Source organism: Rousettus aegyptiacus, unplaced genomic scaffold (genome assembly GCF_014176215.1).
Source record: "Rousettus aegyptiacus isolate mRouAeg1 unplaced genomic scaffold, mRouAeg1.p scaffold_m13_p_3, whole genome shotgun sequence".
NCBI classification, from domain to species: domain Eukaryota; kingdom Metazoa; phylum Chordata; class Mammalia; order Chiroptera; family Pteropodidae; genus Rousettus; species Rousettus aegyptiacus.
The window spans coordinates 7,330,986-7,354,086 of record NW_023416306.1 but is presented as its reverse complement, the minus strand read 5'-3'; the positions used below and the strand labels follow the sequence as shown (position 1 = coordinate 7,354,086).

At 53.8% G+C, this 23,101-nt stretch overlaps 1 protein-coding gene, 1 long non-coding RNA gene and 1 pseudogene across 9 annotated transcripts in view; 2 read left to right on the top strand and 1 right to left on the bottom strand.

The window, feature by feature from the left end:
- MVB12B (multivesicular body subunit 12B) overlaps positions 1-23,101 on the top strand; it is a 168,799-nt gene that overhangs the window by 65,767 nt on the left and 79,931 nt on the right. For all 8 annotated transcript variants that reach the window (XM_036238466.1, XM_036238468.1, XM_036238467.1 and 5 more), the window contains 2 exons: positions 2,737-2,866; positions 5,723-5,845. In XM_036238466.1, the coding sequence (XP_036094359.1) occupies positions 2,737-2,866; positions 5,723-5,845 (253 nt within the window). The remainder of the gene's footprint in view (positions 1-2,736; positions 2,867-5,722; positions 5,846-23,101) is intronic.
- On the bottom strand, positions 16,895-22,425 carry LOC107506630. Its single transcript, XR_001595964.2, has 3 exons — positions 22,131-22,425; positions 20,480-20,576; positions 16,895-18,127 (listed from the first exon to the last, which is right to left on the bottom strand). It is a non-coding gene; the product is annotated as an uncharacterized LOC107506630 (long non-coding RNA).
- On the top strand, positions 20,196-20,314 carry LOC118601498 (annotated as a pseudogene).

The window sequence follows — 23,101 nt, the reverse complement described above, 5'->3', positions numbered from 1 at the left end:
AGTGATACACTGTAGAGACACGAGGCGTTTCCCATTTTTCTCTCAATTTGCCGAACCACTTAAGTGAGGCGGCCCAGAGCTGATTCCTGCCGGGGTTGTGTCCAGCTGCTGTCGGGTGACCCCACTTAGTGATTCTGGGTGGGAAGCCACTCCCCGCAAGTAGGGGTGTATTGGTTGCTGTCCTGTGGACATTCTGAGGTTGTCTTGGCATCTCCAACAGGCATCTTATCACACAAGGAGGGTGGGTTTAGGGTAGCCTATTTATTTTGGGTCATACGGTCATTTTCTGGAGCCTTTTACGCAGGGGACAGGTGAGCACAAGCTGACCAGATAAACCTGTGGTCAGCTCTGTGCAGTTTGAATGCGTTTAAGGCCCTCGTTTTATAAAGTCAGCCAGAAAGATGAGACTTCTATCATTAATTTAAAATAGTTTGTCACAATCCACATAGTACTTAAAAACCGGAGAACTGTTTCAGTAAAGTGCTTTGTCCTTTCTCTGCGTTCATTAGTATGGCTGAACACTCTTCTGTGGACGCTGCATAACTTGTTTACTTAAAATCAGGCCTGTCTGAGCCTGTGTAATCAGCGGCTCCATCTCTGAGAGTTCGCTGTAGATGGGAGGAATGGAGCAAAGAGCAACCTGGCAAAAACAAGGGAAATACCTGCATTTTCGTTTCCTTTGAGGACAGATCTCACCTTCTTCACACTTGCCAAGGCCAGACCTGATCACCTAATAGTTTTCACAGGGGAGGGGTCGCTCTGGACGCTTTCGCTCTCCCGCAGGACACCACGCCTGGGGTCTGGCTTCGGGACGTTATTACTCACAGCTGGTGGGTCTGCTCTCCCCCCTCAGTTTCCTCACTCAGGAAGAGAACCCACACGATTTCCGAGTTTCCGCTCGGCTCTTTTAAACAGCTCCCCCCGCCCCCCGCCCCCACAACAACAGTTCGACACCGCGGATTCGGCCCGCCCCTTGCTAACATCGGTTCCAGAACCAGGACTGCCCTTTCCTCCCGCGCTGCTCCCTGCTTCCCGTGTCCTTATTTCAGGAACCGAGAGTTCCCGAACGTGACTGCCGGACTCTGGTACCCACGGTGCGCTGCAGGCTCACTCGTGAACATGGTGGGAACACCCACGGCCATCCCCTACCCAGCACTTCCTGGGTGCCAGGCGTCGGGCTAAGCGCGGCACGCGCGTTACCCCGTTTCATTAACTTCCTTTTGCGGGTAATGGAACCGAGGCTAAGAGAAATTAAGGTCATGGTCCTGGAAAATGGAGGTGGGATTTTAACTCAGATCCATCTAACTCATGTATCGAGAGACGGCAATTGATTAAAACTCATGTTTAAAAACCACGAAAGAACAAATACCCGGTTGGTCACCACTGGAGGTTGCTAGGGAACCGACTCATTACTCTAAGACTTGATAAATAAAGGAGTCATGTACTTTTTTTTTTTTCTATACAAGCGTATCTCAGCTCAAGTAGTTGAAGAAAAAAAAGTTTTTTTATATAGAAGAGTTCCAGCTAATAAATGTAGAAGGAATGACGGATTTAGAAAATCACCAATTTGAAAACTTTAATGAAATTACGGATCTACGCAGCAGTCATCAGGAGAAGAAAACATTATTACCCAGGGAACTGTTTGTTGGGGACTTTATAGCTGAGGCGCCGGGCTCACAGCACGGGAAGCCCGGGGCGGCCCCGCCGGACGGCTTGCCTCACGGTGCGATGCCACGGGGTGTACGCACACCACCTGCAAAGTGTTCTCACCTAACGAAATGGACCGTGAGCCTTCGGAGAGCCTTGAGCTGTCACTGCCAGTTTACAGGAAGTACAGGGGAACGACCCAGTTTCTTCCACTGACCAGTGCCCTGAGGACAAAGGGAGGGTGGAGAGGTTGTTACAAAATGAAAGGGACTTACTTACGAGCCCTAACAACCAAATTCAGATAAACCAGCGGTTAAAGGACATTTTTTGAGATGATGGAGAAAACTTGAGTCTAGACTGTCTATTGGACGATATTGAGAAATCATTGTTCGTTTTGTTAGGAATGATAATAGCGTAGTGATCAGGTTTTAAAAAAAAAAAGAAAAAAGTCACCTCCACAGAAGCCTACAGATATCCATGGGCGAGAAGTTGTGGTGGCGGAAATTCATTTTAAATTCTCCAGCAAGACCAGAGGTGACGGGGAGGGACGAGAGCAGCCTGTCCATTTTTGACAGTGTTGAAACTGTTTGACCGGAACATGTGGATTCACTTACTATTCCCTCTACGTTGGGGAAATGTTTGAAATTTTCTACAGCAAGAAGGGAAAGAAGCCCACGTGGTAAAACGTTAACACTCGGGGTCTCTCTGTGCGTGTGTGTCTGACGGCCGGTGCAGGGAGCGGGCTCTTTGTGGTCGTGGCCTCTAGAAGCCGGCCCCACGGTTTATGCCGAGCTGCCGCTCCTTGCAGAAGTGGACGTACCCCTGAGCGCCCCTTCTCGGCAGGGGCTGTCTGGGGTCAGGTCGCGAACGCAGAGCAGGGTGACTGACGCCCACTCTGCAGTCACCGCCTGTCTGTCCACTGCGGCCCTGTGGAGGGCAGGAGGGGTAGAACCCGGCCCTCCTGTCAGGCCACTCGGGTGACCGGTCGCTTCCGCTGACAGGAAGAGTATGAGACAGGAGATGCGGTACTCGGAATAGAGATGTCGGCATCTCGGGAAGACTCATGCCTTTTCTCGTTCTTTCCTTCAGAGGAAGTCGCGTTTAGAAAGAAGAGGCTGTGCATTAAATTCATCCCGCGAGATTCGACCGAAGCCGCAATTTGTGACATTCGGATCATGGGCCGGACCAAGCAGGCCCCTCCTCAGTACACGTTTATTGGGTAAGCCTCCGTGACACAGATGGCTTCTTTCTGTCAAGAGCGCTCACGCCGCTTCTGGGGACGTAGCCCTGAGACTGTCTGTGCTGCCCATGAGGTTCTTGGCCTTCTGGGCAGAGGAGAAGAGTGGGTGAGCAGTGGGGATGGACATGGCGCCCGGGGAGCAGAAAGCAGCCCAGCAAGGAGTCGGGAGGGGGGGAGTTGGCAGGACCTCGTAGAGTGGGTTGGGTTTTATGCCAGGTGCACTGGGAAGCCCTCGGGGGGTTCTGAGTCCGGGGGAAACATATTAAATGACCACATGACAATTTGGGGGACAGATTTTTGGCCTGAGGTTTGTTGTCTCTGATGAGCAGAGGCGTGCGAGGCCTGGACCCACTGTGGCTTGTTTGCCTGGAAGCCCAGTACTGGGCACGGGCCTGGCTCTGAAGCCGCATCATAGACACTAAGTACAAGGAATAGGATTTCACTCTGGGCTTTTTGGGTTGTAAGTGACAGGAAACCCAACCTGGGCTGGCTTAAGCCAAGGGAAGAATTTGTTGGCTGACAGAACAGCAGAATTCAGGGGCAGATTGGCTTCAGATGTGGCTGGAAGTAGTCACCGAGAGGAAGTCACTAGGATCTAGTGTCCCCCCACCCCCACCCCACCCCAATGCCTTGCTCTGATTCCTCACGGCAGACTCAATTCTTGGGCATGTTCTCCCCTAGTGGAGGAATGGTGGTGCTGTTGGCTCACCTACTTTTCCTCCAGGGTCAAGACCCAAGCCAAAGAGCAAGCAAGTCTGTGTTCCTAGAAGTCCTAGAATTCTGTCTCACTGGCTGGCCTTGATTGAGCTCACTGGAGTTCTGTTTACCCTGAACCCATCACTGCTACCTGGAAAATGTTTTCTCTCTTTCAGTCCTGAGCTGGAAGCGGGGCCAGTTCCATCGGGACTCGGGGACTAAGAACGGGGTGGGGGTGGGGGTGGGGGTGGGGGATGAATGCCGGACGTCCGAAGGGCAGTGGACGTTCGTTATACTCAGTCCCGTTATACTCAGGCTTTGCAGTTCATCAGCGTGGGGGATGGTTCTCAGTCCTTCAGCCACACGCCGGCTCTGTAGGCATCTCACTTGTCCTGGTGGGTCCCCGCAGGCGAGTTCTCCTCGGCTCCTGAAGTCAGCCCTCTGGGTCTGCGTGCTGCTCTGTTTTACTTCTTGCCCCTTGAGCCCAGACCCCCCTCTTCACTCTAGATGCCAGGGCCTTCCCCGTAGCCAGGGCACTGGAGGAGCGTGGCCTTTGCTTGAAATGCGTGGAGAGCTGATGTCATAGAAATAGAGATTGTTTCCACCTTGGTGCACAAGGGTTTGTTTAGACGCTTCAGCTATGAAATCTGAATGCTCTGTCCCAAGGCTTTGTGGTCCTTAAGAAGGCCTCTATGGTCATTCCCGTCTTACACTCTCAAAAATCCTGTTTTGGAACATGGTTTAAGTAGATTTCGTAAACAGGACTATGTAACAGGAGCAGGAAGTAGTCAGGGGACAACGTGCTTCGGGCGCCTTAGAAGCAGCCACCTAGATACAAACTGTGGAAACCAAGGATTCAATGATGAACTTTTACAGTCTAATTTCAGCTACTATGTGTATTTTTAGTTACAAATTATACTACTTTGAGAGGTTCAGTTTTTAACAGTTTAAACAATTCTAAAGAATAGATTCTTACCAAATACATCTTGATAATCAAAACTACAATCTTTTGTATCATTTTGAAAAGATTGCTAAATAAAGTATACTTTTGTTTCATCTTGGGGCAAAAATTCTTTCCCAGAGCCAGACAATTGTTTTTAAGTAAGGAAAGAGAATTCAGTTCAGAACTCTAAGTCACATTTTCTAAAAAACAGGCACAATTCCACATATTACTTTGCAAGGGCTGGGTTGTCTGCCAGGGGGCACAGACATCCCAGACGGGGAACAGCTCTTCCAAGGCTGCACATGGGGCCTCAGCCAAGACGGAGTGAAGTCAGTGTAGCCGATGGGAATCAGCCATCTCTCTAATGAGACAGGATTGCGGTTTAGGATCATCCCTGTAGTGGACTGAGAAGCTGCTAGAAGAATCCACTGAATAAGTCTGCTCTCATTTTTTGAACAGATGACATTCCTCTCCATCCCGAGATGCAGTTCTGTGGAGGCAGTTGAGAAGTTGTAAATTGGATGTGGCTAAGACGATCTCAGTACAATTCCTAAGAGCAGACCCGTCTCATAAACGCTTGTGGGGCGGGGCTGCGGTGGGCGGGCCTAGCAAATCTGTCAAGCCCTTTTGTGCCCACCCTTAGTTGCGGTGGTCCATGAGGCACATGCTCTGTGGTCGGAAGATGTCTCCCAAACTGACTCAGAGAATGAGGCCACTACAGGGGACATCTCGACAGTAAGGAGCTTTATCCAGAAGTCGGGGCACGTCCCAGAGCAGGTGGGGCTAATTCTCCTCTTGGTCAAACCCATTGCTCTCTCACCCAGACCACACAAAGGACTCGAAGCGAGTCGTCACATGAACACCTACAATTCAATGGCAAAATGAAAACAATTGTAAAGACCGAGAAACACGGAAAATGTCTAGAGTGCAGCCGGAAGAGAAGCTCCGGGGAGGGCGAAGGAGGCGGCCGTGTCAGAGGGCCTGCCTAACGGGGACAGTCGCCCTCACACCTGGCTCTGAGCCGTGGTACCCAGAGCACAGAGAGAGGCGACAGAACTGATCCCGTGGAAGACGACTGACTCCCCAGGGTTCGGGGCTGTGATTCTTTCGCAGGAGTCGCTTTGCTTCGTCACTCCGGGTAAATGCTGCTTCGTGCTACACGGTGCCATGAAGATGTCTCTTTTCTCCTTTTAAAGGGAACTGAACAGCATGGGGATCTGGTACCGAATGGGCCGAGTCCCGAGAAATCACGACTCCTCTCAACCCACAACGCCTTCCCAGTCGTCGTCCGCCTCCACCCCGGCCCCCAGCCTTCCCAGGTGAGGCTCGCCAGCGGCATCCCGGGCTGCCGTGCGTGTTACGGTCGTGTGGTCTTGGGTCCCACAGAACAACCTTCTAGAGCACCGCCACTTAGACTCCGCCGACGGGGTGCAGAAGCAGTGCGCCTCTGCTTTTTAAAAGCCAGTTCGAAATCTTTGCATTACTCAAATGTAGAGGCCATTCTGTGTCCTATTTTGTACATATTCTGAAGGCTCCTGAAATAGAACAGCCAACTCTACATTGGCTTGCTATTCTAGCGAGCTTGTAGCTACTCACACACAGACACACGTTTGTAGCCACACAGTTGGGAACGGTGCGCCGTGAGAAGGGAGGTTCCTCCTCTGCCTTGGCCAGTGACTCCTTTGAAAGCTTTGAAATGCAGGAGGGTCGCTAAGTAATTATGTTCATTTTCATGTTGTTTCTTTTCCCAGTGAGCTCAGAATTGAGCAGTTTCTGCATGGGAGAATAGTGAGACGTTTTTCAGGCGATGTTAGTATTAATAATTGTCCCCATAAAGAAATGTGGGGGAGCAGAGAGTCGCCCTGTGGCGGGCGCCTATTGTAACGAAGGGGGTGGTGGTCTCTACGCTCCTTGCAAGAAGCACCTGGGAAAAAGGAGCCTGTCAGAGAAAAAGCTTCCGCGTCCCCAGTAAACTGCTGGAGGACGAGGGACAGACGGCAGTGACGGATCGAGTTTGAGAAAGGGATGACAAAAGTAAATAAAACAAGTAAACACGGCGAGGTGGCATCCCTTGGGGACTGACGTAGCAGCGATGAGAAGGGACCTAAAGCTTCCGCGTGGGCAGACGGGGACGAGCACTGCCGGGAGCAGGTCAGCATCGTCACCGGCGGGCTCCCCCCTCAGGGCCCCCACAGCCCACACCTGGCCTCTGGGGGTGCAGGGGGAGGGGCGTGGCCGCCAGCTCTCGGCACTGCTCTGGCTGCGGGTCCCCCTCCCCCGGAAGAAGGTCCCCCGTGGAGGCAGTCCGGGCTTCCTCGGGACAGTTTCATAGACCGAGAGTGGCGCTTAGACTTAACTAGCCCTACAGTCCCCTGAAACTTCAGAAGCGGCCTTCCGGTTCTCTTTAGCATAAGAAGATAGGACTAGCCCATGAGCTACCCGGAGTGGCAGGTCGAGCACCTGGGTGTCCGTTTGGTTTAGGTCAGTTCAGCACTTGCCCGTTCCCTTCTCACTACCCAAAGCCCTGTCACAGCTGCCATCACTGTCACCCATGCGGGGGCGGTGGGATGTTATCTCGGGCCCATCACCCTGGAGCAGTTGCGGCCACTCCCCATTGACAGCATGTGGGTGGGAAGGGCCCAGGAAGCGGCAGGACCTCGGGGCGGGTTTCACGTTGCTGTCGAGGAAGAACACTGGTTCTCCCGGTGCCCCGGTGCCAGCAGGAGGAGTGCTCTCTCTGGCTCGCCAGCCGGCGGGAGGACGGTCACCGGCAACTGCGGCAAGAGGGCCCGAGAGCATCGGTGCCGGGCGCCGGGCAGAGCTGGAGGGAGAGCATCGGAACACGGTGTTTATAAGGCTTTTCTATATTTTATAACCTCTCGTACAGTTTATAGTTTACAATGGCTGCAAGGAAATTGGATCAGTTTTGTTTTACTTGCCAAATAAAAAAAATGTCAAAATAGTCAATATAAAATGTATTCTAATTTGGCTGAGTTAAGTCAGCCAGGATGCAGTGGGATAATTGAACATTATATTAATGCTTTCCGGTAAAAATCACCTGTCTGCCCCAAGCTCCCCTCTCTCCCTGCGCCGTAATTTACAGGTGGCCCGCACACCAACGTGCGTCTGATTCGTCAGGGTTTTTGTGTCTTTGGTTTTTGTGGTGGTCTCTTATCCAGTATCTCGATTTAAAAAAACAAAACAAAACAAAACAAAAACAAAAAAGGATTGCTGGTTATTCATTCAGATTTTCCATCGAAGATTTACGAAATGATGAGTACGTTGCTTTGTTCCCTGAGACTGCTTGTCTCCGTGGTCTCGCCAGCGGAGGAATCCGACAGCTTTCCTTCTGACGGTGAGCCGTGGGTGACGCTCTCGACCCCAGCGTGGGGCTCTGCAGTGGCCCCGTGACCTCTGGTCCTCTCCCTCATCCCCAAGCCTCAGGCTTTAAGACGGACTGGTGGTCTCCTCCCTTCCCGTTTCGTGCCTCCGTGTCTCTGCTCGCGTGGACACCCGGGCCTGGGGTGTGTCTCACCTCCCTGCCTCTGATAGCGAGCAGTTCAAGTGCCTCCTCTTGCGGGAAGCCTTCCGTGAACTCGGCGGGGCCGGCCGGGCCTGTGCCGGGCTCTTTTCCCTGAGCGCCCCTCTGCTGTTAGGCCTTCACTTTGTGCTGGGGTGACGTCATGAACTCCTTGAGGGCAGGGACCCTGTCCGTTCCTTTTATTCCCCAGTGCTCAGCCCAGATCCAGGCTCGTACCCGGTTTTGCAAAAAGGCTTCCCCACCAGGTTACCAGCCCCTTCCGCCCTCCCCCCGCCCCACGACCCTCAAGCCCTTGAGCGCTCCTGGAGCTTCTTCTGATTACGAGAGTAACACAAGCTTGTAGCAAATTGACAAGAGTATAGAAAACATGAAAACACAGATTCCGTTTCCAGCGAGCAAAGGCACGTGACCTTAGTTATGTTCCCTTCACGCCATTTTTCTGTGTACTTTTTACATGGGTGATATCATATGGTTGCAGGTTTGTGTTTCGCTGCTGCTTTCTCATGTAGTATGAAACCCCAAGCATAAGAAATACTTCTTCAAGAGCGGTGGGTCTTTGTGTGGCTGCAAGGATCAAGTTGCAAAACCAAGGCTAGAGTGAGAGCGTGGTGATGCGGCGCCCTCTACTGGCCAGACTCGGAGCAGCGGCAGGGAGGACCCGCTCGGGTTCCTGAGCCGTGGACAGCAGGCCCTCTGCCCAGCAAATCCCTTGGGGGGCCGGAACCGAGGGAGGGACTGATAGCAGCCCTTACTGCCTTCTTGAGCTCGAGTCTTTGTCTCAAAAGCTAAAATCGTACGCTCAGCCTCCATTTCTTATGTCGTCGCTCCCATTTCAAAGAATTCCCTGCCATTTTTTTTTTTGAGAGCCGTGGTCCCCTGCTCATTTCAGACAAAAGGGGCAGTTGAAGGACCATTTCAGAGATGATGGGTCCTCAGCCGATGACCTCCTGGTCCAAGCAGAACTGCCTTCTCTGTGCAGAGGCAGGTGCAGCCCCCGGAGCTTCCTGTTGCTGCGGAGTGCTTCCTCGTGGGGTCCGAGCCGGAGCCTGGCGAGGCCGGGGCTGCCCCTGGGCCGTGTCTGGTGAATTCCACGCAGTGTTAGGTGACGTTTGTGTCACAGGCAGGATAAGGTGTCTCCGCAGAGGGCCTCTTCCTCATTCAGTGAAACTTTATCTCGCACACAAACACCTCTGCGCGGTTTCTTGAACTTTCCAAGTGCAGGAGGGCACTTGGAGCCGTGGGCTTCTGTCCGGGCACCGGCGCTGCTCCGTCCTCTGCCCGTCTGCCTCACGCACGTTGGTCAGCAGGGTGGGGCAGGCCTGGGACTGAGGCACAGCCCCGTCTCCCCTCTGTCTTCCCAGCTGGCCTTAGCTTCAGGCGTCAGCCTGGTGCAGGCTTCTCCGATCCTCTCCCGGCCACCGCCCTGGGGCGTGGGGCAGACAGAGGCAGTACCTTCCCGCTTCAGCCAGAGCGGCCCCCGCACTCACCTCTCACGTCCCGGGCCTCGCAGGTGACTCTGCTGGCACCACGCCTGGAGAGGTTCCGGGAGGCAGGCGGGTTCGCAGCTGATGGAGGCCGGCGGCCCTGGCGGGTGGGTGCACATCCCGAGAGGGGGTTCCCTGCCGAGCCGCCGCCCCCGGCTTGCTGCGTGGCGGGACCGGTGGCTTGATAAAGACATCGGAAGCATGCTTATCAAATCTGCAGATGACACAGAGTCATTAGGGAGAGCTGATGTGCCGAGTGACAGAATCGATACTCCACGTCTCCCCTACAGCCGAACACCCTGCCGGAACCGGGAGGTGAAAGGTGACGGTGGAGTGGACAGGGCCGCCCGAGGTGCAGAAATCAGTCGCACGGGACAGACCGAGGAGGCCTGCGTGAGCAGTGCCGTGCGTGCGAGGACCCGGCCGGGCACGAGCCCAGGTGCGCCGGAGGCAGCGGCGTGCACAGCAGGGCCCGTCTCGTCTCGTGACATGGTGTCCCACGCCTGCCCGGTCTGTGGGGAGGGCCATGTCCACTGCCAGGCGCCACCTGTAGAAGTTACCTGCCCACGTGTGGAATTCGAGTGTGAGAGGATCGCCGAGGTTCGACCTGAGACACAGCAGCCGGCTTCAGGTGTTTGCTCGGGGAGTATGGGGGAGGTTTAAACATGGAGGAGGTTTAAACGGTCAATACGCAGGAGTGTTTCCAGGTGGGGATGGGTTGTCGGGAGCCCCGGAAGGCAAAATGAGACGAGGTGGACTGACGTTAGGAGGAGGTAGACTTGGGCCGAGTGTGTTAAAGAATGGATAAAGAGAACTTTCCCACAGTAAAAATGCCACGCCGCTGACGATGTTCAAAGAGCGTCTGGATTTTTCAGACCTTCCGTGGTTCTTCCTCAGCCTTACGTAAGAAACCCGTCGTATTCCCCGTGCTCGCCGTCGGAAGTCCAGATTCACAGGCCTGCAGGGTAGGGCAGCAGACCCCCTGCAAGCGGGGACTCCGGGCAGCGCCGGCGGGCAGGGAGGGCGCGGAGCCGTGGGCGTTTGTCCCTGCGCTCTGCTCACGTGGCTTTCGGCGCCTCCCCGTCCCCTGACGTGCGGCCATCGCCTTCTTGCTAACCAGTTCTGACGTCAGGCAGGGCTCGGATGGCTGCGAGGCGGCTGCTGCCGCACCCTCCCTGGGACACGGGAGGCCCTCGGCCGTGCTGGTGCCCCGTTCCCCGTCCCAGTGTTGGCAGCACAAGCCATCTGCCTGAAATGAGCGGTCTGGACTGTGGCGTGCTGGGATTTCTGGGGCATCTCGGGTGTATGCGGACGTGGGGCTTGGGCCCGTCTCAGAAAACGTGGAGCACGTGCTTCCAGTAGCTCCCCTCTGCCCCGCCCGTCGGCCTGGGGTGCCGAGCCTTGTCCACCGTGGTCCTGACAGAGACGCCGCGCCCAGACTTCGCTCTGCACAGACCTCAGGCCCCAGGCACGTCCCATGACCCTCCACTGACACTGTCCCTCCCCTGGGAGAGTGTCATCTTCCCTCCCAGAGCAACAGAGCACGGTGCTCCTCTCCCAGCCACGGAGCCCCGCCCTGCAGCCTCGGTGGGCGAGGTGCCGCTTGCTTCCTCGGAGCCTCCCCCAGGAGTCCCGCGGGCCAGGCCTCCCTGGGAGGGGCCACGGCGCTGCTCAGAGTTGTTCCAGCAATCTCCCGGTGATTTGTCAGCTTCCAGCGAGATGTCAGTCACCGGTTCCCAAGTATGTTTCTTAGTGACAGACATAATTGTACTTAACTTTTTGCATGGATGTTATCAATCTGTGACAGATACTCTGGGAAATGGGGCATTTTGACTGCAGAAGATCTGTCACCTGCATTTAGTGTTTCTCTCAGGGACACCGGGATTCAGTCACAACTTTTGCATGTTGATGTCAGGTTTCGAGAACATAGATCCTTGCTGACCTCAAAAATCGTTCCGTCATTCCGATCCCAGGGCTGTCATCGAAAAGGTTAATGGCTCCTCCTAAAGGAGAGAGAAAAACCAGGCGGCCGTGATCTAGAATTCAGGCCGTGCACACCCTGTCACATCCATTGTCAGCAGCCCGCGAGCGGCCGCGCTCTGTCCTGGCCTCGCCGACCCCGCCTTCCTACCACGTGGGATCAACTCTGCTCCTCGACCAACCCGCAGCATAAGCCGGCAGCAAGGACAGAGCCTCAGCGCCCGGGCGAGGGTCCCGTCGCCCAGGCCGACCGAACAGCACCCGATCCTCAGGCCGCCTCTGCCCGCGCTCAGTCGCGAGAGGGTTTCTGTGCCACAGACGACAGGACTCGAACGCGAGGCCCAGAGCCGCAGAGGTCAGGGAGGCCGAGTTCACGTTTTGCCGTTGAGATGTTTGCCACCCATCCGAGCGGCAGGAGGCTTGGCGCAGGTGGCATTTGCCTACGAGAAGGCCCAGAAATTTCTCCTCTTTTACAGGTTTCACGGGAGAGGGCTCAGCACAGAGGATTGGAGGGATGTCTGTTTTAGAATCGAAAGCTGTGTTTTTACATCAGGCTCATCGTTTACGAGAAGGGCTGCGTGTGTCCTGCATCAGGCTCAGATTAGGAGGCCAGGCCAAGGGTTGACCCCAGTGAGTCTTTTCTCGCTTCCTAATAGCACATGAATCAGGACTTGAATTTCGACTCCACCTGCGAAGTAGCAAGAAGCGGTTTGGGGGTAGGTGAGCAGGGGAGAGGGGGCGCTCTGCTCCGGAGCCTCTGACGGGGCGCCTGCCGAAACGCGCCTGTCTCTGCGGCACGTCCGGGCATCACCGGGTGCCTGGCTCTGCGTGAAATCATCATCGGATGTTTTTGCCTTCACACTAAAACCACACGCACATGTTTGTTTCTCTGTTTGACTCTGAAGATGGGCCGCACATTTTCACATCCTTCCTCGATGTGACACACCTTTTAGGATGAAGACTAAAATGCAGCATCTAACTCTCTGCACGGGGAGCGCACGCGTTGGCCGCGTGCGTTTGCATTATCCTCACCCTGCAGGTGCGGCGTCCCACCCGCTCCAGACAAAAGTACCGGCACCCAGGGGTGTCTCCCAAGAAGACCCCTCGGGACGGGCGGGACCGGAACGCGAAGTGCGTTGGATGAGAGGCTGGGCTTCCTGGGCCCAGCCGTTACTTCACTAGCCCTCATCGACATCCTCGGCCTGCACCTTCGAAGTCCTGGGTTGCCCGCCGTCCCGTTGGGGTTCTCAAACGTGCACTTGCTCTTCGTGCAGAACCACCCGCCCCGGGCTTCCTGTCACCGGACGCGTCTCCCACATCATCTCGCGCTCACCGGGCGCGTCCTCGCGTGGTTCCCGAGGTTCCCTGCGCTGGCCAGCACTGTGGGCCTCGCTGCGCGCCGGCCCCGCCCCGCCGAGAGAGGCAGCCTGGACTCCAGGATGCCGAGGCCGGTCCTGTCCGCCCTCCGGGCCCGCCGGAGCCCTCGCCTCCCCCGGAAAGCCTGGCCCCTGTTGCTTTCGCGCCTCCTCTCCTCCGGCCGCCTGCGCCAGACGGACGGTGTGACACTTCACAGTCCCCGTCGTCGCTGCCTGTAGTTACGTGTGGCCTTACGCCTAGAGTGGCTGGCTTGTCGATGACAGGGATTCTCATTTTCCTTTTCCCCCTTCGAAGCCTCCGAAAAGGCCAGTCGCACAGGAGTAACGACGAGGGTACTGCATCACTGTGCACCGAAGTTCAGCAAGTGCTGTTGACTGTCATCTCATCCGATAGAGTAAGCATTCGGTGAAAAATGTGTCGCCCCAAACTGGGACCTTTGAATTCGGAAAACGTTTATCGAATGTATAAAGTGAGCCGGTTTAGATACATAGGACCAGGTGTCACATGTTGGTCCGTCTCTCTTTTCATCTGTTTGTCTGCTCATCCCGCAGTCCAGCAGAGGCTGATATTACCCAGGTGCCGGGCACCGTCCCTCATGCTTTACAAATAATAGCTCACTGGATCCTAGCAGCAGCTCTGCGAGTCGGGCGCCGTTATCACCTCCACTTTTAAGATGAGGATGCTGAGAGCAAGGAGGTCGAAACCCTTTCCCAGGGTTGCACAGCTAAGTGTCAAGAGCGAGGATTTGAGCCCGAGCCTTCTTTGGCTTGCAGACCGTTCCCGTGGTCACAGGGTTGTCCCTGGTTGTGAATCATCTTACTGAGAGCCGAGCATGTGCCTCAAGGGGCTGGTGCTTGGGGCGCAGCCGCCCAGGTATCCCCGCCGTCACCACCTGCAGCTTCTTCAGGCTTCTGCCCAGCGGCTGGGAGACAAGGGCGTCCCAGAGCGTGGGCATGGAGCGGACGGGGGTGGGGAGCTCATCGTCTTCCATGGGCTCCCCTGGGCGGAAGCCCCCGAGGCAGCCTGCATTCCCGCTCTGAGGGAGCCGTGCAGCCGTTGGCTGGAGTCCAGGCCACTTGAGCCTTAAAGGATGACCAAGGAAAACATGTGCAGGCCACACACGGCAGGGCCCCAGTGTCACAGCCACGGTGGCTTCACAGCCACGGTGAAGCCAGGTTGCAAGCAGCTTGGTGTATTCTGGCGATTAGGGGAGTGGCGTGGAAGAGACCCGCAGAGCAAGGTTATTCGAATATCTAAAGTGCGTGTGCCACGGAGCCGTGGCTGCTTTTGTCATAGCATCAAACTTGGTTTTGGTGTCAGGGTAATTTCGAAGGCGAAAATTTCATTAGGATGCAGTTTGGTATTGTTAGAGATGAATGATGAGTTTAGGCTGAGCAATACACTTTTCGATATTAATTTTTAATGCGGCTTCTTGGGGAGTCAGAGCTTCCGTTTGGTGAAGGATCGACTGTCCGTCAGTACGGCCCCCACCTCCGCGCTGGGCTCGGCTTTCCGCCCTCGCCCGTCAGATCTCGACACGGCATTTGCTGCTCGAAAGTGCGTTGTCTCTGCGAGTCTCGTGACTCCGTGAGCGTCTTCTTTCTCTCGGTGGTTCCGGCGGCGGTCACACCTGCCTCTGGTTGTCGCTGTCCCGGAACGCAGGGTTAGGAAGGCGAAGCGACTTCCTCCCACGCCTGGCGCTCGGATGCGCACGAGCTCTTTGTGCGGCTGCCGTAAGCTCAGGGGTCTGGAGAGGGGCCTTTTTCAGGATTATGAAAACAGTTCTGCGTGTGTCAGAGCAGATTTATCAGTTCACTTTAGGGTCGGTTTTGTGAACCAGACCATTTAGAGGAGGATGTTTTACCTTTTATCAGAGCGGAAGCTGACAGTCTATTTGCAGGTGGCTCGATGGAATATTTCACCTGGGTCTCTTGGTGTAAATCTAGCCGCCAAACAAAGTGAAATGGGTGTTAAACAAGCGATGCTCCCCGGGATTTTCACCGCCCCACCCCCGTGCCGTTTTAGTTCAAGGCACCGTTTCAATTATTAATTTGGGCATTTAAACAAAATCCTTCGTTTGCAGTAACTTTTAAAAGGCCCTGTGAATGCGCTTGGGGCAGGGCTCGTGCCGTGGGGCGGGCAGCCCTGGCTGGACTCGAGCATTCATTCTCGAGCAGCAGATGTTTTGTTTCCAGTTGAATAATAATATTAATAACTATTATTAGAATAAATACAATTATCATCATCATCATTATTATTTCAGCTACACTTTCCCGAGCGTCCTGCGCCAGGCGTCATCTTTACAGCCGTACAGCAAGGTGAACCACAGTCCCCTCGTTTTAGCAAATGAGGAAGCCGAAGCCCCGAGAGACGGTGGCTTACGTTGCCCAAGGCAGAGCGTCAGGATTTGGGGGGGCCAGGACCGGAGCCCGGGTCCCACCACCGTGTTCTCCCCCACCTTCGAGGGGCCTCCGGGCTTCCTAAATTCGGGGGACTCTCTCCCTCAGCGTGTCCTGCAGCCACTGGGCGCCACCCGGACCGAACACAGCTAGTCCAGGCCTGGATCCCACGGCCCACGTTCCACACCCTCATCTGTCGCTGCTTCCCTTGGTGAGCCGGTGGCTTCCGTAGCTCCCGAGGTCGGGCAAGGCGGAGGGGAGTGTGTCACCAGGGTTCTTTGTTAGGGGCTTGTCCCTCCCAGCCGGGCCCCTTCCCTGCCTGCCCCACGCCCGCACTCGAGCCTTTTATGAACCTGAGTCTGGCAGCCTCGCTCCTCGTGCATTTTGGAAAGGCGGATATTTTAGTAGGCTGGAAGAAGATGAAAAGCTAGCTGTGCCCATATGTTCCTTGTTTTTTTTTTTTTAAAGTAGGGTCAGCGAGGTTTAGAGACTCTTTAAATATTTCAGTTTATAAGATCAGACTAGATCATCTGGAATGGAAGCGTGGTGCCCGCGGCCCCAGACCCAGCTTTTTTCTTCATTTCTTTTATATGGGAGGTAGGTGTTTCAGCATGGCAGGGTTCAAGCGTAATAAAACTTAAATGTAGTGAATAAATGCCATGATCTGGAGTGTTGCCGCAGCTATGAAAGTTAGTTTCCTTTTTTTTTCCTTTTTTTTTTTTTTTTTTTTTTTTTTAAGTAATCAGCGACTTGAAAAATAGCAGATTGGTACAGGATGGTAATTTAAGAAACCCCAAACTCCCAGGCCTTAAAGGAGTACAGCCCTTGTCGTTTTTCTGAGGAAACGTTTTCTTCACTCAATTAAATCTTCCTGGGTCGAGAGGAGACATCCATCCTGCGATGTATATCTGAGCAGTTTGAATTCTGCCCAAGTGCACATTTTCAGTGGAGACGGTGCCGTCTTCGGCCCTCGCTTCCTTTTGAATTGCGAATGGGAGGCTTCGTGGTGGTGGCTGCGTTTCCCGATCCCGAGATGTGTATGGAAGCCCAGGATCCTCGCGGCTGTCAGGCCCGACCCTGAGACGCCGCTGAGGGACCCTGGAGGGGATGAGGAGAGACAGAGCTGGGGCCAGGTCTGGCCGCCCGTTACTGTGCAGCCAGCATCTTACACTCTCCACCGCGAGGTGAGACCAGAGGGGTTTTCACTGCTCCCCGGTCACCAACGCGAGCCAGCTGCCGGGGCTGCCGGGGCTGCCCGGGGGGGGGGAGGGACAGCCCAGGTCGCCGCCTTGACCTTCGCTGTTTTCCAGGGCCCCGCCCGTCCCCTGCAGTGAGCGGGAATTCCGCGCCCGCCCCGGTGTGTCCTGTCATGTTCTGTTCACTCTTCATACCGCTTCGGTTCTAAATTTCAGAAGTAATTTGTCACTTTAGAGGAGGGAGTCATTAATAACCATTATTTAGAACTGTCGAGTCTTCCAGTGCGTGTGTGAGTGTCTGAGTTAAGCATCCAAAAAATTGGCCTTGTTGGTGGCAGACGGGGCCCCCACACTGACAGATCCGGGCCGGCCCCCCCCCACCCCACCCCCACCCGCCGGCTGCACAGTCGAGTGGTCCCAGGTCTGTCTGTCATCGCCGAGAGGGCAGCAGCAGAGGGGTTAAAGCGCGTCCTCTGGAATCCATCAGTGTTACTACCACAGGCCGTGTTGTAAACTGTTGGGGTTTTTTTTTTGTTTAACTGCTCGGAAAAAATTTCTCCTTTAACTATTTCATTTTAATGTACTTAAAAAAAAAAAAGAATTTTTCTCACCAAAAACATTTACAACAGAATAGTGTTCAGAAATCCCGACTTCAGATCCCACTGGGTGTGGGTTCTGAGAGGTTGTCCCAGAGGAAGCTGAAATCCTGTCATCACCCTTGGTTGGTGGCGGGGGGCGGGGGGGACGGCTCTGAGGAAGAACCCCCAAACCTTGCAGTGGTGGTGCAGGAGAAGAATTGGCATGCAGTGTATATGGTAACGCACGTTGTTAGTCTTTAACGTTAAAATTCCACTAAAGCACTAATAATGACTGCTAATACCTTCCAGTGGAAACTCACGGCAAAGGAGCAGTAGCAGAAGCAGTATTTAAGGGAGAGCTGCCGGCATGATCAGCATGCAAACAAGCGTTATCAGCCTAATGATTTTGCCGTCGCCATGGCTGTGCGGCGGCAGTGTTGTGAATATGTCATCCGGCGCCCGCGAATCTGGAAAGTGTGTCAAAACACAACTTCAATTAGTTTGCTCTAATTATGGCTCTGGAGAGTTTGTAACTACATCACTCCTCATTAAAAGAGATTTTCTTATGTGGATTAATGTAATATACAAAGGAAAGTTTCAAAGTTCCCGACGCCATTTGCTCCCACAACACGCACACTCGGAGCGGGGCCGACGGACCCCGGGCCTCCAGCCGCCGGACCCCGGGCCTCCCGCCGCCGGCCTGGCCCACGCAGGGGGCCGAGCACCGGGGCTGCGTGGGCCTCTCTTTCCTTCTGTCCTTCGATCAGCTTCTTGCCAAAAGTGGCCACTGCAAAAGGAGCTTGTTACTATTTCCACGAGAGGCTAACTGAACTTGTCTCAAGGGTTTAAGAGAACATTGCTGATCGGAAACTATCGGGATGTCTCTCATTCTCAGCATCTCCGTGGAGTCCCGAAGCAGAAAGGCCTGTAGACCTACCATGGCCAAGTGCAGCGTGTGAAGTCAGCCTTCGGTCTCCTGCTGGGGGCCTCGGGGGAGACCGTGTGGGCAAACGTGTGATTTCTGGTCACGCAGAATCACGTGGCGTCTGTGGAACGTCAATAAAAGTCTTCAAAGTCATACATCGCGAAAAAGAGGACCTTGCGGAAATGTTATCTCTGGTCTAAACTGATATGTTTGATAAAGGCTGTTATTGAGCTTTTACCGTTTGCAGAGAAGAAAAACAGATTCCCATTTTCTCGCCCTGTCACTGACTTTCCTCCCCCGTCGGACACCGGTGCTGTGCCTAGTGTCCACCTCTGCCAGGGCCTGGACCGCCGCGCCCGGTCTCGAGCTGCCCGCGCGCGGCCGTGTCCCTGAGCTGCGCTGCCTCCCACCTCGCCCCCTGCTCCCGAGCTGCTGGCCACAGCGTCCTGTGACACCAGCGTGGGGAGCTCAGCGCCGCATTTTGAATCTAAGAGTTAAGCTTGAGGCTACAGGCTGAGGGGCCTGGGTCCGGGTCGCTCCCCAGTTCTTTGCACAATGCGGAATCTCCAAAATATCGCTTGGGATGTATCGCTTTGTTGACCTTTAACTGTTCTCCTTTTCCTTGGTTTTGGTGAGCCCACGTCACGTGTGCATGACGGGTAACTCGGCCACCTTTTTTTACCCCGTTTCCAGGCAGTGCAGCCTCGAGCAAGTTGGATGACTCCTTCGAGCCTCAGTTTCCTCTTCTGTGAAATGGGAATGAGAATACTTCCTCTGCGGGGTTTTTGTGAGAGCGAGGTGGCGGGGGCGGGGGGGGGGGGGAGCGGGTGTATAAAAGTGCCATGCAGGCACACGGCGGGCACCCCGTGTCTGTCGGGGTTCACGTCAGAACGCAGGGCCCAGGAAGTCTGTCCCCTTAGACCTTTCTGTTGTGGCCCTTTAGCCCTTCCCTGCCCCCGCTGTGGCTTCAGTCACCAGAAGTCCCCTCCGAGTCGTCACAGACCCGCCCGTGGGCGCGGGCCTTCCCCCCTGCCGAGTGGGGGCAAGAAGCACGCTGTGCTCACACGTGAGCAGCCGGCAAGGGGTTAAGGTAGTAACCGCGTGAGTCTTCCAGGCTTTCTCCCAGTTCTGCGATAATTTGATGAAGAACTTCACCCTAATTAAATATTCAAATTAGGAATAAGTGTCAATATGGCTTCCCATTGCCTGGAATGATGATTAATTGTATTCAAAACTCTAGTGGCTCACTGTAATCTAAACCGAGCCGTTGTTCTTGATTATTTCTGCACCGCACTTGCCATGTTTTCGTTTTAAGATTTAAACTAGTAATTGATTTGCCATATGCTGTCGAGCCGCACGTACTTTAAAGCCCTGCGTTGTGGAACTTGGAGAGTTTGGAGTCGTGACTTCCTTAGTCTTCTGGTGGCAGCTTTTTTTTTTTTTTTTTTTCTTCCCCCTCGTCCAGGGCAGAGTGGTTTGTTCGGGGTGCGTGTCTGAGTCTGTGTTGCCCATGAGGAAAACTCATTATACAGCCAAGTTGGTCGCTTGAAGTTATATCGATCATGGCAAATGGGTTGCTCGAATGGAAATGGGACACGTCTGTGTCTGTACTTGCTTTGTGCTCGCATCGTCTCGGCAAAGCAACGTGGCCTAGTGGCGAAAGCATAGACTCACGTCCTAGCGCAGCCACTTTCTTTAGCCGCGTGACCTCGGGCACGTTCCTTTACCTCTCCGAACCTTCCTTTCTCCCACCTGTAGAATGGAACTTACCTTGCTGGGTCGTGAAGGTCAGAGATGAATGTGACCCATGAGAACAGCGTGGGTGCTCAGTAAATGGTGACTGCCCTAGATGGTCACAGGAACAACGGCCTCAGTGCCCCTTCCTCCAGAAAGCCACTCTCGACCATCTGAGTCAGAGGCTGTCGCCCACTTCCCTGGCTCCAGAAGCCCTGGCTGCCTGCGTCTTAACTTTGTGGCATCTCTCAGGTCTGTCTTGACGCTTGAATTACTTTCCGTTGCTCTGGCCTTTTCTCTGCCACTGTATTCTTCTTTGCAGGTGGGGCCATTGCTCCCAGGTCCCTGGACACTCTACAGGGCCCAACGGACTGCCAGGTGCATGCTAGTTGCTCAACAGATGTTCGTTGTTTTTTTTGTTTGTTTTGTACCATGGCCTTAAAATTGAAGCATATGTCTACGGCCATGCCACCCTGAACGAGCCCAATCCCGTCTGATCTCGGAAGCTAAGCGGGGTCAGGCCTAGTTAGTACTTGGATGGGAGACCACCTAGGGAGACCAGGTGCTTTAGGCATAAAAAAATAAAAAAAAATAAGGGATTGTAAGCTGACATGGTCCTTGCATTGCAACCTGTGAGGTCAACCAATCTGTGACCATCTAGGACGGTCACCACTTACTGAGCCTCACCCCCCAAAATAATAATGATAAAAAAATAAAAATTAAAATGGAAGCATATAACCTTATAGTCCTTCATTTGCAGGCCTTGTATTGTTTAGAGCTTCTGTATGGCAGTAGAGGGTTTGTGCCTTTGTTTCAATGTACTCGTAGATGAATTCCTGGAGGGGAAAGACAGGAGTCTCATTTTTTTTTTTTAAGACTTTACTCTTTTAGAGCAATTTTAGGTTTACCAAAAAATTGAGGGGAAGGTAGAGAGATTTCCCAGATACCCCCTGTGATCAACAACCCCACTAGAATTGTACCTTTTTCTTTCTTTTTTAATGGATGAGCCTCCATTGACACGTCATAATCACCCAAAGTCCATATCTCCCTTAGGATTCTCTCTTGGCATTATACATTCTGTGGGTCTGGGCTAAATGTGTAATGACACATGTCCATCATTACAACATCGTAAAGAGTATTTTCACTAAAAGTGCTCTGAGCTCTGTCTTCTCCAACCCCCATCTGGTAACCACGGATCTTTTTACCGTCTCTGTAGTCTTGCTTTTCCATTCAGAGTTGGACTTATACCGTCTGTAGCCTTTTTAGGTTGGCTTCTTTCCCTTGGCGATATGCATTTATCATTTATTTAAAAAAAAAAAAAACCGTCTCGGCAGGAGCTCAATTAAAAACTGGCGGACTGAACCAATCACAACATCTAATTACAGCAGCCTCGCGTGCCTGTCGACACCACGGTCCGTCTCCCCTCAAAGGGCATCGTTTCGTTGGAAACACTTGGAATTAAGCTTCGGGTCCGGGCATAGAAAGTGTATGAGCTAATGACTGTCGTCGCAGGGGAAATTGGTCTGTTTTAGGCTTTACCGGACCTCACTTGACTTTGTTAGTGTCGATGACAAAAGAGAACATCAACAACAGCAAAAAAATCTCCTAAGACCGTGAGAAGTGATAGCAAAGTTTGTACACGGTGATTTCTTTCTGTCGTCGGCTCCAAAATCAATGAGAAAAGAAAAATCGCCACACCTACAAGTATTTTAGGGCCTGGGGCTGTTGAAAGTCACTGAGTTTCTGTTTTAGTAGTATCGAGTTATAAGAAAAAAATCGCAAGATTTTCTTACACCCTCAAGGTCTGGATCCTGACTTAGAACCTCCGTTTGGAAGCCCAGGGACCCCCCAGCGGGAGACCTGGCTGTGAAGGCCGTGAGGCCGGGGTGCTGGTGCCCGCCAGGCCCTTCCGGCGGAAAACGGTTCCTTTTAATTGCCTTCCAGGGCGATCCGATACCTAAGCATATGGTCCTTAAGAAATAATCTTCCCTAAACTGTCAGTGAGTGCGGGCAGTGGTCAGGGACCTCGCTCTGACACCGGTGACCAGCCTTGGAGAGCTGGTGCTGGAGAAGGTGCTGATTAAAATGCCAGCAGGTGCGGCAGAGGCCCCCTTTCCTGTGACTCCCTCACCCTGCTTGTGCCAGGTGTTTTATAAGAGCCTTTTTCTTCATTAAATGGCATTCATTAAGCACGTCCTTACACCTGGCACAGAAGCTGTGTGTCACAGATGACTTCTTCCCAACGGTGTTTTGCAGGAATAAAGTGGAATTTCATTTAGCCATTTGCTCTTCTTTCTCCCCACCCCCCCGACCACCTTAACTCAATTATTGTGGCTTTCGCAGGTCCCCCCCGCCCCAGCCCCACTCCAGTCCTTTCCTTTGCATGTTACCTCTGGTCCTCGTCCACCAGCAGACACGTTATCTGGAAAACAAGGTGTCCCTTCGGCCCCGCGGGCTGTGCCGGACGCTCTCCTGTCCACTCGCTCTGCCCACGCTCCCAACGGCTTCGAGAAGACTTCTCCTCCTAGCTTTTGCCCTCTTCTTTTTTTCCCGATAAATAGAAAAATAAGTTCTCCTTGGAGAAAAGTAACACCGAATATGAAAAAGCCGGAGTGAAAACTCCGCAGTCTCATCTCAGAGGCTTCCGCCGGCCACGCACGAGCGCCCTTTCTGCTCCCGGCCCCGCCTGGGGCACACGGCCGTCACTGCTGGGCTGGCCCTGCCTTCCGGGGCCCTGCCGTGCCGTGGCGTGTGCAGCCACGCGTAACCACAGAAGTGCGGTGTCTGTGCTGTGTTCACGTGCTGCGCGTCCTTCTGCAACTTGGTTTTGTTTTTTGTTTTTTTCTTTTTGTTCTTCGAGATCGGCTCATGTTGTTATAAAAATGTCTGGCTCGTTCTTTCTCCTTGTTCATTATATGAGCATTTCTCCGACACGTTGTTCCAACAAACACTGACTGCCCCAAGGACTCGGTTCCTGCCGCTGCGGCCCGCGGTCACTCTCCCCGCCCGGTCTGCGTCCCAAGTTCCTGACCCAGGATCACGTCCTAAGCACCGTCCCTCAGTTTCATCCAGAAAACCTATAAATACCACTTTGCATCTGATATTTTGAATCAGACGTTTTGTAATGTTATTTCCAGTTTCCGAGTAGAGCATCATGATTCAGGGCTGAATTCTGTAATTTTCCCCGCCGGGGTTCAAAATCCAAGCCGTGGCCCCTCGGGCCAGCTGCTGAACCTTTCTGAGACCATCCGTCAATGGGAGGCGGTCTCGGAGCCTCGGAGCCTCGTCCTCGTCGGGCGCGGGTGGGGATTGCGTGGTGCGTGTGAAGGGCAAGCGAGCCCCGTGGAAATGTCAGCTAATG